This window comes from Anomalospiza imberbis, chromosome W, assembly GCF_031753505.1.
Source record: "Anomalospiza imberbis isolate Cuckoo-Finch-1a 21T00152 chromosome W, ASM3175350v1, whole genome shotgun sequence".
NCBI classification, from domain to species: domain Eukaryota; kingdom Metazoa; phylum Chordata; class Aves; order Passeriformes; family Viduidae; genus Anomalospiza; species Anomalospiza imberbis.
Genome location: NC_089720.1, coordinates 5,188,118 through 5,202,282, shown reverse-complemented (window position 1 = coordinate 5,202,282; position 14,165 = coordinate 5,188,118). Strand labels below are relative to the sequence as shown.

Below are 14,165 nucleotides of genomic sequence, written 5' to 3'. Positions count from 1 at the left end.
TGGATCTGCTCACAAGTGAACTCTGAAACTAAAAAGCTTTGCTATGTAAATTGATGGTTGTATTTGGGAGGAGGGATAAGGAAATAAAGATTAATATTTATCACTGTAAGCTTTGATCTTGTTGCATTGTTCTGCATATCTGCTTTATCCTAAGAACTGATGGAAGTTATAAACACAATTATTTTCTGTTGCAGATGAGCCGACACGTTCCTTGAGTGGTCTCATCTTGAAGAATAATGTAAAAGCACATTTTCACAACTTTCCAAATGGAGTAACTGACTTCATTAAAAGCGAATGTTTGAACAATATTGGTGATTCCTCCCCCTTAATTAGAGCTACTGTAGGTAAGTTTACTCTTATTACTGTATTCTGCACAATGAAAATGTTACTGATATAAGTGAGATCTGGGCTAGTGAGAGTTATTAAACTCCTAAAACTGTTTGCTTCTGATAATTGTCACAACTACATAATGTTTTGATTCTGATATTAATCTTCAGTGTGAATATACTAATATATTTTTCCTTCCTATTTTCTTAAGACTGAATTAGCAATTCAGTTCGTATCTCTTGAAATGTGACTGAACATAAGTTTACTTGAATGTGCTAAAATTCAGCTTGCTGCTAATTTTTATACTGAAAACCAGGAGTAAGGTAAAGGTTCTGACTTCAGAAGTATTCCAGCATTCCACTTGCATTAGTAAAACACTTCTGTTTGCGAATTTCCTCTTTGCTCCCCCATATGCACACCTCTTCAGGGAATCATTACACCAAATGTTACATACATTAACATAATGAGTTTGTTTTTTAAATAGCTTCTGTCAGAAAACAGTAGATAAAGTGTGGTGATCAGAACATCAGCTACAAGTGTTTTTGTTTTATGTTGGTTTTTTTTATTTCCCAATTCCTGTGGTTTAGTACACCTCTTCCATAACATGAATATTTGTTATTTTTACTTATTCCTAGGTAATATTGGTTTTCTGTCTGCTCTTTGAGAATATGATTTCCCCCAATTATTACAATTGTAATTTTCCTTGTCCACTCCAAAAAGTAGAAAAAAAGTGAAATTAATGTATATTTAAATACAGTAGAAAAAAAATGGGGATTGGATACAAGTTCAGAAAGGCATTCAGCTTGTATCATCTGATTTCTGTTATAAAATAATGTCATGGTTTCACCCCTAAGTAACTAAGTACCACACAGATGCCTGCTCACTCCCCCATCTTTCCCCCCCCCCCCCCCCCAGTGGGGAGGAGAATCAGGTTGAGATAAGAACAATTTAATAATTGAAAGAAAATAATAATTTCAATAATAAAAATATACAAATAATATTACTAATAATTGTCACAAGAAGGACATAGAGTTACAGAAGCCAAGAGAAACAAGTGATGTGCAATACAGTTGTTCACCACCCACTGAGTGATGCCCAGCACATCCCTGAGCAGCAATTGGCCCCTCATAGCCAACTCCCCCCATTTTATATACTGGGCATGATGTTCTGTGGTGTGGAATATCCCTGTGGCCAGTTCAGATCAACTGTCCCAGCTATGCTCCCTCCTGGTTTCTTTTGTGCAGCTCCTCACTGGCAGAGCATGAGACACTGAAAAGCCCTTGTCTCAGGGTAAGCACTGCTCAGCAACAACCAAAACATCAGTGTATTATCAGCATTATTCTCATACTGAATCCAAAACACAGCACTGTACCAGCTTCTGAGAAGAAAATGAATTCTCCTAGCAGAAACCAGAACATTTTCCTCCTCTAATTCCATACCATTTACATCATGCCAGGTCACACAGTTCCCAGTTCCCCATCACCTGTCTTTTGATATATATACACACACATATACTCCCTTAGTCTATGGAGTATGGACCCTGTAAGTCTGTTGAGTTCATTCACTCCAAGTGCCAGGTCCTGCAACTCCACGCAGTGCTACAGGCTTGGGGCAGAGTGGCTGTTTTGCGGCAAACTGGGACAGTTTCAGAGAAAGTTTATTAGAGAAGCCCTCTGGTTGAGTCACAAGGTGTAGAAAGGACTGCCTTGCTTTCTAAAACTCCTCAGACAGAGAAGCCTAGGTGCAGCTGGATCCAATCTTAGCCCCAGACTTGGTTAACAGTTTACATCTAAAGGATTATACAGGTGTAATTGAACCTTTATACAATTTTGTCCTGCAGGATTAAGGCTGACAAACCAGATCTATTTATATAAATATATATAACTTATTATGATAACGATTAGACAAAAATATCTTAATCAGAATTATTTACTGCACAGTATAGGAGCTATAACTACTAGTATAGTATAGTGCACTATTTTGAAACGGCATTAAAGGTAGGAAAAACAGTGAAGTAGAGATTGATGTTACTCACCCATACCAATGATCGCGAGCACATCTCTTTTGCTCGGCCTCAAGGAGTAACCTTGAGAGGTGTCCCCATTTAAAGGAGGAATCTCCACAGATACACTTCAAGAAGGGGTATGTTAAAAGACCCTGACATTAAAATTTGGGACTGAGCTTTTATAGTATAAAGTGATTGACTGTCAGTCATATGTCTCCAGACCAGCTGTGTCAGCTCAGCAGCTTTTGATAAATTATCAGTAGTATAATTTGTTCCTTTATCCGGGTATTTTACCAGGTCTACCACATCTTCATCTCACTATCAGGGTGTTAAACCTTGGGATTGATGAGTCACACTGGTTTCAGCATTGTTCAACACCAAAAGCAGCAGGACTCCCCCTTCTTCATTTATCTCTGATAGCTTTACAAATAGGACATTGTTTGAGTTGTTTTCCCCATTCCAGGCAGAGCATCCTGCTACACTCTACCATGTGACTTCAGTCAATCATTGTCTCATGAAATAGTAATGCAGGTATCTCTTGCCTTCATGCTATAAAAGCATCCACTGCATATGTGTACATTATCCTTAAGTATGTTGAGGTACATCAATCTCCTAAGGTTTACTATTTTAACTCATGTGGTTTGATAGTATTAGCTATTTTATAATTATACATTGCATGTTTACACACAAAGTTATTATCAAAATCAGAATTTAGCCAGAAATATTAAATGGAACATAATGCAGAGTTAGCTATCAAGTCTGGCAAAAAACCCACTTATTATTTCAATTTATATACTTCTGGAAGGGTTAGTATCCTTATTTGTTTGATTAGGTACTACACATATTGTAGTGGTTTTGGTTTGCCAATTTAAGATTTCCCTAATTTTAAGATTTTCTGGTTAACGCATTAAAGAGTGTGGTAGATTTCTGTGCTGATCAATTACCAATGTACTTACTTCCTGTTGTGAGATAGGATTAGGAGAAAGGCAAAGTAGGTTCAAAATTTTAAAAGTGTATAAAGAAGATTTTATTAATTGTAACTAAAAGGACAAAAAGTAATAGGAATCAAAACAAACCCTTCAGAACACTTCTCTTTTCCCTACAACTTTTTCTTTTCCACTGACAATGTAAAGAAACAAAATTTCTAGTCATTTTACCACCTCTAAAATAGTCTTTCTTCAGTTTACTTAGGGAGAGAAGTTCTTGTTAATGTTATGGAGACTTCTCCACAAGAGGAAAAACAGTCCTCATGTGGTTCTTAATTTGGTCACGAATAGTAGCCACTCGGGGGAAATCTGCTATTGTGAAGCACCTCTCATTTCCCACAAGCCTTTCCACAGCTTGTTTATTGGCTATGTTGACTTATGGGGTATTGTTTTAAAGATGAGTTGGTTAAAGGCAAAAGTTCTCGTTATCTATCTCTAAAATCATCTTCATCCCTGGGAACAGAGATCATCTTCTCCTGGGGATGCAGGACTACTATTCTCTCTTTCTCTGTTCAAACTTTTCATGGGACCACAGCTACTTTGCTATCTGTTTACTTTAGCATGGAGGTTTTTGCTCGATATCAATTTGAACCCTTCATCTCTTCATAGTTTTATGTGTTATAGGGAAAAGAGTCTTTTCTCCATAGCTTACAAGAGGATTTTAGCTCTAAAATTAAGGCATCTCCTCATCCCTCCTATCTGGGACTTAATTTCTTCCTCACTGACCATGATGTTTTCATGTTGTTCTTTTATATGCTTGTATTTTGTTCCTTTCACTCGAGGGAGGATTGAAGCACTGAAAGGGTTAACATCTCGCTTGGAGCTTGCAGATGGTCAACCTGACTCCTGCTCCCAGTTGGTAGGCTGGGTGCTATATACTGCAGGAGTTAGGGCTGAGGGGGTGGCTAGGATTTAATCAGCCAGGCTAGAAGTCAGCAGCAGCAGTACCCTTGGGAGGGGAGGGAGGGTTAGTGGTTTCTCCTTCCCCCTGCATGACGGTTGTGGGCAACTTCTACCTTCTACGGGGGAAAAGGTAAAATCCCAGCGCCTACCCGGGGGCTGCTCCTGGGACCTGGCGGGTTTGGCTGGGCCCCGGAGCTGGCAGGTGGCTCAGGGGAAGGGGATCCAGCCACTCGGCAGGGCCATCTGGCCTGGCCCCATGGTAGGGGTCGCTCAGTCATATTACTTCGCTCCCTGTCGGAAAGGAAAGAGGAAGTTCCCAGGTTTCTTTTGTCTTTTAACATGTGTTTTTCACAGAGGCGTGTCTAGTTTTCTAGTGGTTGGAAGCTTTGCATTACTTCCTTAAATGTCTCTCATGCAAAACCATGACTCCTATATATAATGATTGTTAATAAAAAACAGATTCTGATTAAGAACAATATTACAATAACAAGTTGTAACATTAAGTCCAGAATGCCCATTGCGGTTGGAGACCATCTGTGTGAGTTGACATATGCAGGTTGCCAGAACAACCACAAAACAACAGCTGAAATGCAAGGAATAAATTTATTTTATTATCTCAGTAAGTGGAGGATCCTGAAGCAACACCTGGGCAGAAATACACAAGTAGGAACACAGCACCGTCAGACTCAGTCCTTCCTAGTGGGTGGTGGGGCTGCTGTTTGTGCCCATTTATCAAGGGCCTACAGGGCCTACACACACGTAGTTTACCACTATGCTGTGATCTCATCTGTGCTTTTTATGATCTCTGAGCTTTGATCTTCCATCTCCTAAGACTGGGAGCTCAAGCATGTCTGTGAGAGGGTCTCCAAATCTCTCCAAACACCTATGTTATCTCTACACATATTCTACTTCTCAGACAGAGGATAAACAGCAGTAGGCATAATACATGGAGTTTCCTGCACTGTTATTCTCCAGGCCTTGGCATTCCCAGCTGCAAGGTCCCTTGAGCAAATCTACCATCCTGCTCACCATTCTGCTTTTACCTGTTTCTTCCCAACAGCATCTAAAGGAGTTGTCCCACTAGTTATGTTCTCCATCCCTTTTTATTCACTCTAGGACATGATGCATTTTTTCCACATCATTTGGGACAGTGATTAGTGTTTTCCAACTTTTCAGTTGTTTTACTAGTTTGTGGAGATCAGGATGTTCTAACAGTTTTTTGACCAGGGTAATGTCCATTCCATTAGGTGTTGGAGACAAAGTGTCATATAACACAAAGTTGATGCATATGTTCTAGAACACAGTTTATTGTAGGAAATAGTTGACATCACATCCTGCTATGTTAATAAAGTTATGAATTCATAGATTGGAGTGGTTAGAAAACTCGATCTTTGTGTTATTTACTGTTAGCACAAGGGGTTCTTAAACATTCACATCCTTGTCTTATGTATACCTGGACAGATTCAGGATCATTGTCGGAGTACATTTCAAAGTGACAAATGCTTTGTTCTGCTTCTAAACAGGTATCTTGGGCTTTTTCAGTGTTACTTTAACATCTAAGTCCCTGTCATACTCTCACCATACAAGCATCTACCTCAGTTGTTTGCCATGTGTGTGGGATTGTTTTTGAAAGCCTATGTTCAGTGTTGCAATGGATAGAGTATGGTTTTGTTGTGATTTAGTCCCAGTGTAATGATTTGATATATGGTATTGTGGTTTAGGAATGGCATTTTCAAATGTCATGCTCCTGTTAAAACCACATGCTGCTTCCCCCCCCTCCCACCAATTTGAGGCACAAAAGACAAAGATCACAGGCTGAGATAAGAACAATTTACTTGAAACAGCAATGAGATAAGAAAACCAACAGTAACAGCAACAATATTAATAATAAAAGGTATAAGAAAAAGAAACTGTTTACATGGAAAGCCCCTGACAATAAACAATACTGGACTGCTCCACCCACTATGTTTTCTCAACCCCTCTGAAGCAAGTCTTTTTCTCCCCTCCCCTAGCAATGACCAGAGGTGGTATAGAATAGCTTCTGAATACTAGCCACGCCCCCTCCCTGCTACTGCAAAAACTTAACTCTGTCCTGGCTGGAATTAGGCTAGGTATACACTGAAGCATTTCTTATTGTCCATAAAAAAGCTGTGGCCTTATTAGTGACTGGGTCATAGGAACATCTGATTGAAGACCACCAGGATTGAAATTCCCTCTGACATTTAGTTACATTGTCCCAAATTGCCTTTCAAATTTCAATAAGTAAAAAATCCATTTCCTCATTCTCTAATTATTGCAGCACTGGCAGTTTGTAGCCATAAGTGAGCTTGGATACAGCTTAGTGCTAGACACATTACACTGAGTAATTCCTGAAGCATCAGCCAGTAATTCATGATCAGCATTTCGATATTTTTCTGTCTCAGAAAGTTGAAGCAAACTACTTAGTGTTTTCTAAAGCAGATAAGGAGGACTCTAAAGATTGCTCTATAGTACTCAAATCACTAATGGTTGTACCTAATTTTTTAGCCAGGGTTTCAAGATCAATGCTGTTTAATACCCCCATCCCAGCTCAAAATATACCAGTTACATCCTTCCTAAAAGAAGTTAATGTCCTCTTGTTCAGCCTGGTATACAATTGAAGAGAAGAGGTATGTATAAAAGGCAAACACTTTGGTCTGATAGCTGTAACATCAGTTTGCATGGACATTTATACTTTTTTAAAAGACCTTTCTTGGTTTAAGACAATTTAAGGGGACAAACACTCCAAAATTAGTTACCTCCCATTTGTTTTTAACCATTCCCTTTCTACCAATAAGGAGAAATGAATATGAGTAGATATAAATGAAAAAATAACAGTTTACTTAAAAATGAAACAGCAACAGGCAAAAAATAACAGTAAATAATTACTAGGTACAAAATTGCTAAATCTCACGGACTCCCTGGGATGGGATGAAAGAGAAACAAAATGGTGAAGAAACCCCTCCCTCAAAATGGCGTCTTCCACTGATGACCCCGTGGCTTGAAAGACAAAGGGAAAATGGCAAAAAAACCCTTCTCCCCAAGGTGGCACCCTCAGTCAACCGTGTGTGGAGAGACAATGTTGCAGTTGAGACAGAAACGACACAACGCTCCGAGGTTCGTGTGGCAATAGCAAAACTTTGTTGTTCACCACTTGCTTTTATATGGTTGACCCTGATTGGCTAGAATCTTGGTGCCACCCAGTTCACTGCCCCATAGCTGCCTGCATACATGCTTGTCAGGGATTGGCTGGCGTCCATTCTCTGCAGCCAAGTCCCTCCGCCTCTCAGTGCTCTCTCTCCCAAAGATGCTTCCTTTCTATCACAGGTATAGGCTGATTGAGTTATGGTCAGGGTTACTTGTGCCTATGAGGCTTTCAGGCCAGTTGTTAGCCATCACAGTTTCCCCTTTTTGTTTTTCAACTACAAAGGCAGTCCTTGTCATCCTCTGCGGGGCCCTTCGCAGACAGGATGACAAACACGGCACAATGAGTAAAACAATTATGATAACACAAAGGTGATGAGCCCAGTTGTAATGAGGCTCTTCACCCAAATTGACAAGCCTAACCTTTCCAGCCATTGATCTAAAATCTCTCCCACAACACACGTCATCAAATTTTTTTCCAGCCATGTCCAGGACCTAATGAAAAAAGATCAGTAACAGCACAATTTCACCGGGTGGCATGCTGCAGGCTATTTACATCTATAACTGAATCACTCAAACTTTAGGAAATTTCATTTATTATTTGTTATAAACAAGTCAATTAAAAAAAACTATCAGAGGAAACACTTTGCTTTCTTGTTTCAGTTTGGTCTTACAGGTCATATCCAGGTGTATAATTAAAAATTACACGTCTTTCTGCTGGTAATGTCTTTTAGTTGTTTGACTTCTGAAGTTTAAGTGAAGTCATAGGTAAATTGTCATTCCAAAGGTTCCATATTTCCATATAGCAGGTGTAAAAGCTTGTTCTGGTTACTGTTCTATGGTGTCTGCTGTGGGGCCATCAGAGAGGCGTTGTTGGTTGTGATCCAGAGCAGAGCGTAGAGCAGGATGCATGCACCGAGCAGGTACCCGTTGAATGAATCTGTGGAAAGACAGGCATACCTGCACCCCCAACTGACAAGGTCCCAAGGACCCTCCCATTTATTGCTCATGAGGTCCCTTGCCAGTACTTTAGGTTTGGGTGACTGGACATCACTAGAGGACTGTAATGATAAAAAATTATTTAAAATAACAGGGTTTTGGGAGTTTGGCAATATTGTGAGATGATTCAGCATATACAAAGCTTTGGTCACCCTACTCTGCAGGGTTTCACCACACATTCCTTCTTTCTGTTTTTCAAAGATATGCTTCAAAGTGCCATGGGCACGCTCAACAATGGCTTGTTTTGTAGGAGAATGAGGAATACCTGTGTGGTGCAACACACCTCAGAATTGTAGAAATTGTCGAGTGTTCTGTGAGATATATGTAGGGCCATTGTCAGTTTTTATAGTGTGAGGGATGCCTAGGGCAGCAAAGGCTAATCGCTAATGTGCGATGGCATCACGACTTCTTTCTTCAGTGTGGACTGAGGTTCATATGGCAGATGAAAAAGTGTCTATTGAAACATGCATGTATTTTAGGCAACCAAATTCCGAGACGTGTGTGACATCTATTTGCTAAACTTGTAAGGCTTGCAGACTATGGGGGTTAACTCTCATCTGCAGTGGCGCAGTGTGGCCTTGACAGTCAGCACAAGTATTAACAATATTGCGTGCCTCTGTATTTGTTAATAGGAATTGTCGTTGTAGGGCTCGAACACCTTGATGGAAAAAGGCATGTGATGCTCTTGCTTGTGGTAGCATATCTGGCTGTGGCACTGTCCAAGCAGGCCTTGCTAGCCAATCAACCTGAGCATTACCTTCTGCAATAAAGCCTGGCAAGTTTGTATGACTCCAAATATGCAATATATAATAGGGACATGTTCTGACTTGGATTGTATGCCACAAAGTTTATAGCAATTCAAATAGTGCAGCATTATCAAGTTCTTTTAACAGTGCTTGGTCCAATTGTTGTGTGATGCCTGCAACATAAGCAGAATCAGTTACAATATTTAAAGGAACATGAGGAAAACGTTGAAAAGCCATGGCTACAGCACGTAATTCAGGTAGCTGAGGTGATATACTATCGTGACCCTCTAGTGTTTGCCATTCATTGTTATCTTTCCAGGTCACAATGGCTTTTCCTGTTTTCTCAGACTCATCAGTAAAAACCGTGAGACCTTTCAGGGGTATGCGATGGTTTAGTGGTTTCAGAGACAACGCAGTGGTCTCACTTAATTGCAATGAGTTTGTGACTGGGTGATAGGTAATTTGCTTTGTAAAGTTTTGTAAAGCACTTTGTAGCACTGTGCTATTTGCAAAGCACCATTCAAAATATTCCTCTTGTACTGGTATAATAATTTTTGAGGGATCTTTAGTATTCAGCTGCAAACACCTTTGACGGCATTTAATAATTAGTTGTGCAACTAATTAAAAAATAGGTGATGTCTTTTTAGGTTGATGGAGGAAAAAGATCCTTTCTAAAATGTGTCAGACCACTGAGTGTCCCATTGACCACTGATTCCTGTAGGATGTAAATCAACAATGACGACAAACACTGTAATACAAACTTCAGAACATATTCGATAAACTTGCCTGTTTGTTATGGCCCGCTCTACTGTTTCAAGTGCGGTTTTCACCTCTGGAATAATTTCCTTGGACAGGTTAACTCAGGGTCACCTTTGAGAATATTAAACAAAGGTGATAATTGTGGAGTGGTTAACCCTAAATAGGGTCTTACCCAGTTTGTGGTACCCAAAAGTTTTTGTGCATCATTTAAGGTTTGGGCTTTGGTTGAAAATTGAATTATTTGCGGCTGTATTGTTTGATCTACTATTTTAACTCCCAGGTACTTCCATGAGTGTTGCTGCTGCAGCTTTTCTGGTGCAATTTGCAACTGTAACTCTTGCAGTGCTTGCTTCAAACTTGGCCGAATCTGCACAAGGCCTTCTTTGATTGGGGTTACTATCAAGATGTCATCCACATAATGATAACAGTATGCTCCTGGGAATTGTTCTCTCACTATTGAGAGTGCCTGTGCAACATACCACTGACAAATTTTTTTGGCTATTTTTCATACCCCATGGCAGCACTTTCCATTGATATCGCTCGACTGGTGCTGCATGATTGATGGAGGGCACTGTAAATGCAAACTTTAGGATATCATCAGGACGTAAGGGAATAGTGAAAAAACAATCTTTCCAATCGACAATCAAAATGTCTCAGGTAGCAGGTATCATAGCTGGGGATGGCATTCCAGCCTGTAAAGCACCCGTACTTTCCATAACTGCATTAATTTTCCTTAACTCGTGGAGTAATCTCCATTTACCTTATTTCTTTTTAATTACAAACACAGGGGTGCTCCATGGACTTCTTGATGGCTCAAGATGTCCTTGATTTAATTGTTCCTGAACTAGGAATTTAAGGCATTTAGTTTTTCTGTTTTGAGGGGCCACTGATGAACTCACATGGGCTGTTCAGGCTAATGTACGATGCTTTACGCTCTTCAGCACGGTGGCCCCCATTAAAAATCCGTTCCTACCCGAACTCTTCACACTGACAAGACATCTCTTCTCTACAAGTTCAGTGGCACAGCAGTAACATAGGGACAGATTGTGGCTGTCTGTCTTTCTGAATTCTTAACTAACACAGGTTTACTACTTAAGTAACTTTGTGTGGTATCCTTGAGGCCATCAACAACAGATCTCACAGCTGTGGTAGGCCATGATTGAGGCTATGTGTTGGCAGATATGATGGTAAAATCTGTTCTAGTATCTATCATCTCACTAACTTTGATGTGGGATGGATTTGTCTGAGGCATTTGAAGTGTACAAACTATGTTTGGTCTTCGATCGGAAACTACTTGAGTCTAGTACACTTGAGGTTTTCCTGTCGATCTGAAGCCTCGCAGCTTTGGGTCTCTTTTAGGAACACAAGACTTAAAAGGAATGAGTTGGGCAATGCAAGTTTTAGCTGGGATGGTCACAGGAGGAGTAGGTATTGATACCATGGCACATATCTGTCCCGTATAGTCTGCATCTATAACACCAGGGTGAACAAAAATACCTTGCAATGTTGTACTTGATCTTCCTAACAATCGTGCACTCAACCCTCTTCCTGTAGGCCCATGGGCCTCGAGGGGAATTTTATGCACTTTTAATGAGTCTATAGTTATTGCATTGTCTGTGGAAACATCTATTCCAGCTGAGCCTCTTGTTCTCCCTGTGAGCTGGTCACATAGGCTTGCACTGGGGGACAGGGAGGTGCTTGTGTCTGCGCGCACCCTGTCATGCTCTTGTTCTTGTTTCCCTGTTCCCTGAGAGGTTGTCCGTCAATGTGGAATTTAGACCTACAGTCTTTGGCAAAGTGACCGGGTTTTCTACATCAGTTACAGTTTCCTACTGTAGGAACAGTTCCTTGGTTTTGGTGTGTCTCCAATGAGTTGGACTTGCAGGGAATGTGGCCTTGTTGCCTATATCTATAACATTGGCATGACAACCTCACAACAGTTGCGAAAGAGTTGGCTAACAAAGCCATGCTATATGATTCAGTTCTAACTTTAGTACATGCATCAATCATTTCATCTAAGGATGGATTTTCTTTTGGTAATAGATCTACAGCTCTCTTGCAGTCTTCATTTGCATTGTCTCGTGCCAATTGCAATATCAGCTGATTCCTTGCATTGTTGTTTACTCTTTGTTTTTCCATTGCGTCCTGTAATCATTCTATGAATTGCATGTAATTGCATCTCCCTGCCGGGCCGGGTGCTGCTTGGCTTCTGGGTTCTGTTTGCACGCCGAGGCTGTGAGTGGGCATGCCAAGCGGTGGCTGGGCTGTCCAATCAGCCGCAGGCAGAGGAGAACCAAGCGGGTTTGTGGTAATATGGGGCATGGAACAAAGCGCATATGGCTCTGACAGCCGCAGCACAGGCGGACCGGGGCGCTGCACATGCGCACTCGATGCTGGCAGTGAGGGGGCTCTGGCGGCGTGGTGGGGGGGCTCTGCAGGGTTAGAGAGCTTGAATGAAAGCCACTCCCTTTCTGGTTTGTCATCTGCCCTCTCTGCTTGCAAATCTGATGTGGCACCTATTCCCCCGACCGCTCCTCCTGGCGCCCCTCCATTTTGGGATGTTTCTTGCGCTCCGCCATTTTGGGATTTTTCGGCAGGTGGCACCCACGGTGCATGCGCTCCGCCATTTTGGGATTTTTGGGCAGGCAGCGCCCACAGCGCCTCTGCTGCTGCTTTCACATTCTGCTTGGCTTTTATCAGTTTTAATGTATCTAGCACCAACTTTCAGGTAGTCATAATACTCATAGCAGTCTCATTTCCTTGAGAGGCTGACTTAAAAATCAATTTACCAGCTTGTTCCCAGTTTTTAATACTGAAAGCAGCTTCTGTAGTGGATTGTACACCCTGGCTCCTGCAAAACCATAATAAAGTTTGCAGAGCCTGTTCATCGTATTTAATCCCTCTTTTGCTCAACATAAGGGTCCATACATTCACTACAGGTTTACCTTCTGTTGAAACTTGTCCCCCCTTGTTCCCAGCAGCTCACCCTATTATTTACACGTCCGGACTGTTACAGCTCTCCACGCTGTCGGCAGCTCTCCAGACTGCTCTCTCCCCTCTGGGCTCCATCTCTCCCCTCTCTACACGGCTAGGCTATCACCATCACATCGGGGGTCACCATTTGTTGCAGTTGAGACGGACATGACACGACACTCCAAGGTTCATGTGGCAATAGAAAAAATCTTTATTGTTCACCACTTGCTTTTATATGGTTGACCCTGATTGGCTAGAATCTTGGTGCCACCCAGTTCACTGCCCAATAGCTGCCTGCATACATGCTTGTCAGGGATTGGCTGGCGTCCATTCTCTGCAGCCAAGTCCCTCCGCCTCTCAGTGCTCTCTCTCCCAAAGATGCTTCCTTTTTATCACAGGTATAGGCTGATTGAGTTATGGTCAGGGTTATTTGTGCCTATGAGGCTTTCAGGCCAGTTGTTAGCCATCACAAGGCAAAGGGAAAATTACTGACAAACTTTGCTTGCCTCAACTTTACCCCTGGAACAAAAAACTGGGATGTAGGAGCTTACAAAGCAGTTCTAATGGCAGATGGGAATTGCTGGCATTGTCTGGGAAGCTCCGGCCCTGCGGTGTTAGCCTCCTCCACTTCCTTTCGGTAGCTGTGATGGTGCGTGTGTGTGACATCAGTGCTGCCGCTCACTGCCTCCTGCCACCCACTGGACTCAGCCAGGGTCAGTGCTGCTGTCTCCAAGCTGTTAGTGTTTTGCAGGGGGTGAAGAAACTGTCTCTGCAAGCACCGGAAATGGCATCACCCAGGCTCGACTGGCTCTGTCTCTGCGCTGCCAACAGATGTTGCAAAGTTCACTCTGAAACAGTTTTAATTGCTAAATGCAGATTCTCAGGTTGCTACATTTGCTAATCTAGAGACCAGCCCAAAGCAAACCCCTCCAGAGGCCAGGGAGAAACAAAGGAAAACCAAAGGGAAACCTCTGCCTGCACTGCCTCAGTTCTCTCACTGCAAGAAGGAAAGGAAAAGACCCAGAACCAAGAGGCAAGAGAGCTCCTGCCTGAGTGCCCCGAACTTAATAAGATTGGTACTCCCCTGGCCCCACGGTTCCATTTCTGGCCATGTTGCCGGGTGTTAAAGAAACACTAACAATTTTGAGCACAGATAGATATGGAATACAATCATTTTGGGTTACCCAGGACAAGACCAAGAGGGATTAGACAATATTTGTTGTCCTACCAATTTGACTGCATAGGGCCCAACCAGTGAGATGTTTGGGGTCAGTTTTACAGGCTTTTTGATAATTTTGGTGGCAC

The 14,165-nt window shown here is 41.8% G+C and overlaps 1 protein-coding gene and 2 long non-coding RNA genes across 6 annotated transcripts in view; 1 reads left to right on the top strand and 2 right to left on the bottom strand.

Annotated features, from left to right (window-relative positions):
- LOC137464262 (uncharacterized) overlaps nt 1-11,614 on the bottom strand; it is a 247,754-nt gene extending 236,140 nt beyond the window's left edge. The window contains exon 1 of the long non-coding RNA XR_010994139.1: nt 2,363-11,614. This is a non-coding gene — a long non-coding RNA (uncharacterized lncRNA). The remainder of the gene's footprint in view (nt 1-2,362) is intronic.
- The window catches only part of LOC137464250 (transportin-1-like), a 141,616-nt gene that overhangs the window by 30,734 nt on the left and 96,717 nt on the right, over nt 1-14,165 (top strand). For all 4 annotated transcript variants that reach the window (XM_068175552.1, XM_068175549.1, XM_068175550.1 and 1 more), the window contains one exon: nt 195-344. In XM_068175552.1, the coding sequence (XP_068031653.1) occupies nt 195-344 (150 nt within the window). The remainder of the gene's footprint in view (nt 1-194; nt 345-14,165) is intronic.
- The window catches only part of LOC137464258 (uncharacterized), a 360,835-nt gene that overhangs the window by 319,865 nt on the left and 26,805 nt on the right, over nt 1-14,165 (bottom strand). The window lies entirely within an intron of this gene.